The sequence below is a fragment of the Helianthus annuus genome, chromosome 9 (assembly GCF_002127325.2).
Source record: "Helianthus annuus cultivar XRQ/B chromosome 9, HanXRQr2.0-SUNRISE, whole genome shotgun sequence".
Lineage (NCBI taxonomy): Eukaryota > Viridiplantae > Streptophyta > Magnoliopsida > Asterales > Asteraceae > Helianthus > Helianthus annuus.
The window spans coordinates 36,216,293-36,218,001 of record NC_035441.2 but is presented as its reverse complement, the minus strand read 5'-3'; the positions used below and the strand labels follow the sequence as shown (position 1 = coordinate 36,218,001).

The following is a 1,709-nucleotide window of genomic DNA, read 5'->3' as shown; positions in this document are numbered from 1 at the left end:
TCATGAACAACTGCATATCTACAACTTAGTTATGAGTTCTATTGTATCTTTTTCGCAAATTCTACATTTTGTGTACGGTCACAGTGGAACAGGAAAAACGTATTTGTGGAAAACATTAATCGCTGCTTTGAGATCGACCGGTCATGTTGTCCTTGCGGTCGCTGCCTCCGGTATTGCCTCACTGTTGCTCCCTGGTGGCAGGACAGCGCATTCAAGATTTAAAATTCCGCTTGAGCTTACAAATGATTCTTTTTGAAACATAAAGAAAAATACTAACCTCTGTGAATTGTTGCTGGAAACTAGCCTTATGATTTGGGACGAGGCGCTAATGAGTGATCGTCGGTGTTTTGAGTCATTAGATAAAACACTTCAAGATCTTACGTGCAATACATCACAATTATTCGGGGGGAAATCAGTACTGTTAGGGGACGACTTCAGGCAAACATTACCTGTAAAACTGAAGTGCACTAGAGCTGAAATTATTGATTCGTGTTTACCACGTTCGTACATATGGAAACACTAGACTGTTTGCAAGCTTTCCCAGAACATGTGTCTTGCAACATCGACAGCTAATGAGGCAGGAAATCAGGAAGTTCAAGAGTTTTCCTCTTGGCTTCTACAAGTCGGAGATGGTCATGAAGGCGTGTTAATAAAAGGACAAAATAAAGATGTACGCCAGTTAAAAATTCCAAGTCAGTACTTGCTACAAGAGGGCGACAATAACTTGCAACAATTGATCAAATTCATCTACAATACTGAATTACTCACTTATCCAACACCTGCTTTGATAGCGGAACGAGCAATAATATGCCCTAAGAATGATACAGTTCGAGAAATCAATAATATTGTGCAAGCCTTTACGCCTAGAGAGTCTATCACATACTATAGTACAGATTCTATGGTTCCACATTCTAAAAACGGAGAAGAAACAGATGCAACGTACCCGATTGAATATTTAAACATGCTTTCATTTAACGGTATTCCTGATCATTGTTTACAACTAAAAAAATTGCCCAATAATGTTGATGCGAAATATAGATTAAAAGAATGGTTTGTGTAACGGTACCCGTCTTTTAGTGTCGCAATTGCTACCACGTGTAATTGAAGCTAGGGTTATAACAGGAACCTCAATCGGTCATAGGGTATATATACCAAGAATTTTTTTGTCGAAAATTCGAAAGATCTCCCATTTGTGTTTACACGACGCCAATTTCCCGTTAAACTTTGTTATGCTATGACTATTAATAAAAGTCAAGGTCAATCACTTAGAAAAGTAGGTTTATACTTACCTGGTCCCGTTTTTGGCCATGGTCAACTATATGTCGCTCTTTCAAGAGCTACGTCTCCAAGTTCATTGAAAATTTTAATAACAGATGATAATAACACTCCTAGCGATACAACATTAAATATAGTTTACAAAGATTTCCTTGAAGAAATTGACAACTCCCAGGTCTACTATTTCTATTATTATTTTATATTAACACGTATATAATAGGTCCGTTTCAGATTCACCTAACAACCATGTTTGTTATTACTCACAAATGTCTGTCTTCTTCAACATGTGATGTAGGTGCCTTATCATGGAACACCTTGGAGTTTCTGAGCTAAGGCCTTCTAAATCCGCGCCGACAATCCATGTACAAGTATTGCGTTCATGGGTGCCAGATTACAGGGATAATGAGCTGCACTTCCTACTGGTAGATCAAGAG

At 38.2% G+C, this 1,709-nt stretch overlaps 1 protein-coding gene across 1 annotated transcript; it reads left to right on the top strand.

Annotated features, from left to right (window-relative positions):
* The first annotated feature begins 547 nt into the window (after positions 1-547).
* LOC110875522 lies at positions 548-1,060 on the top strand. Its single transcript, XM_022123718.1, has one exon. It carries the CDS (start codon positions 548-550, stop codon positions 1,058-1,060), a length of 513 nt encoding a protein of 170 aa, XP_021979410.1.
* Positions 1,061-1,709: the final 649 nt, after the last annotated feature.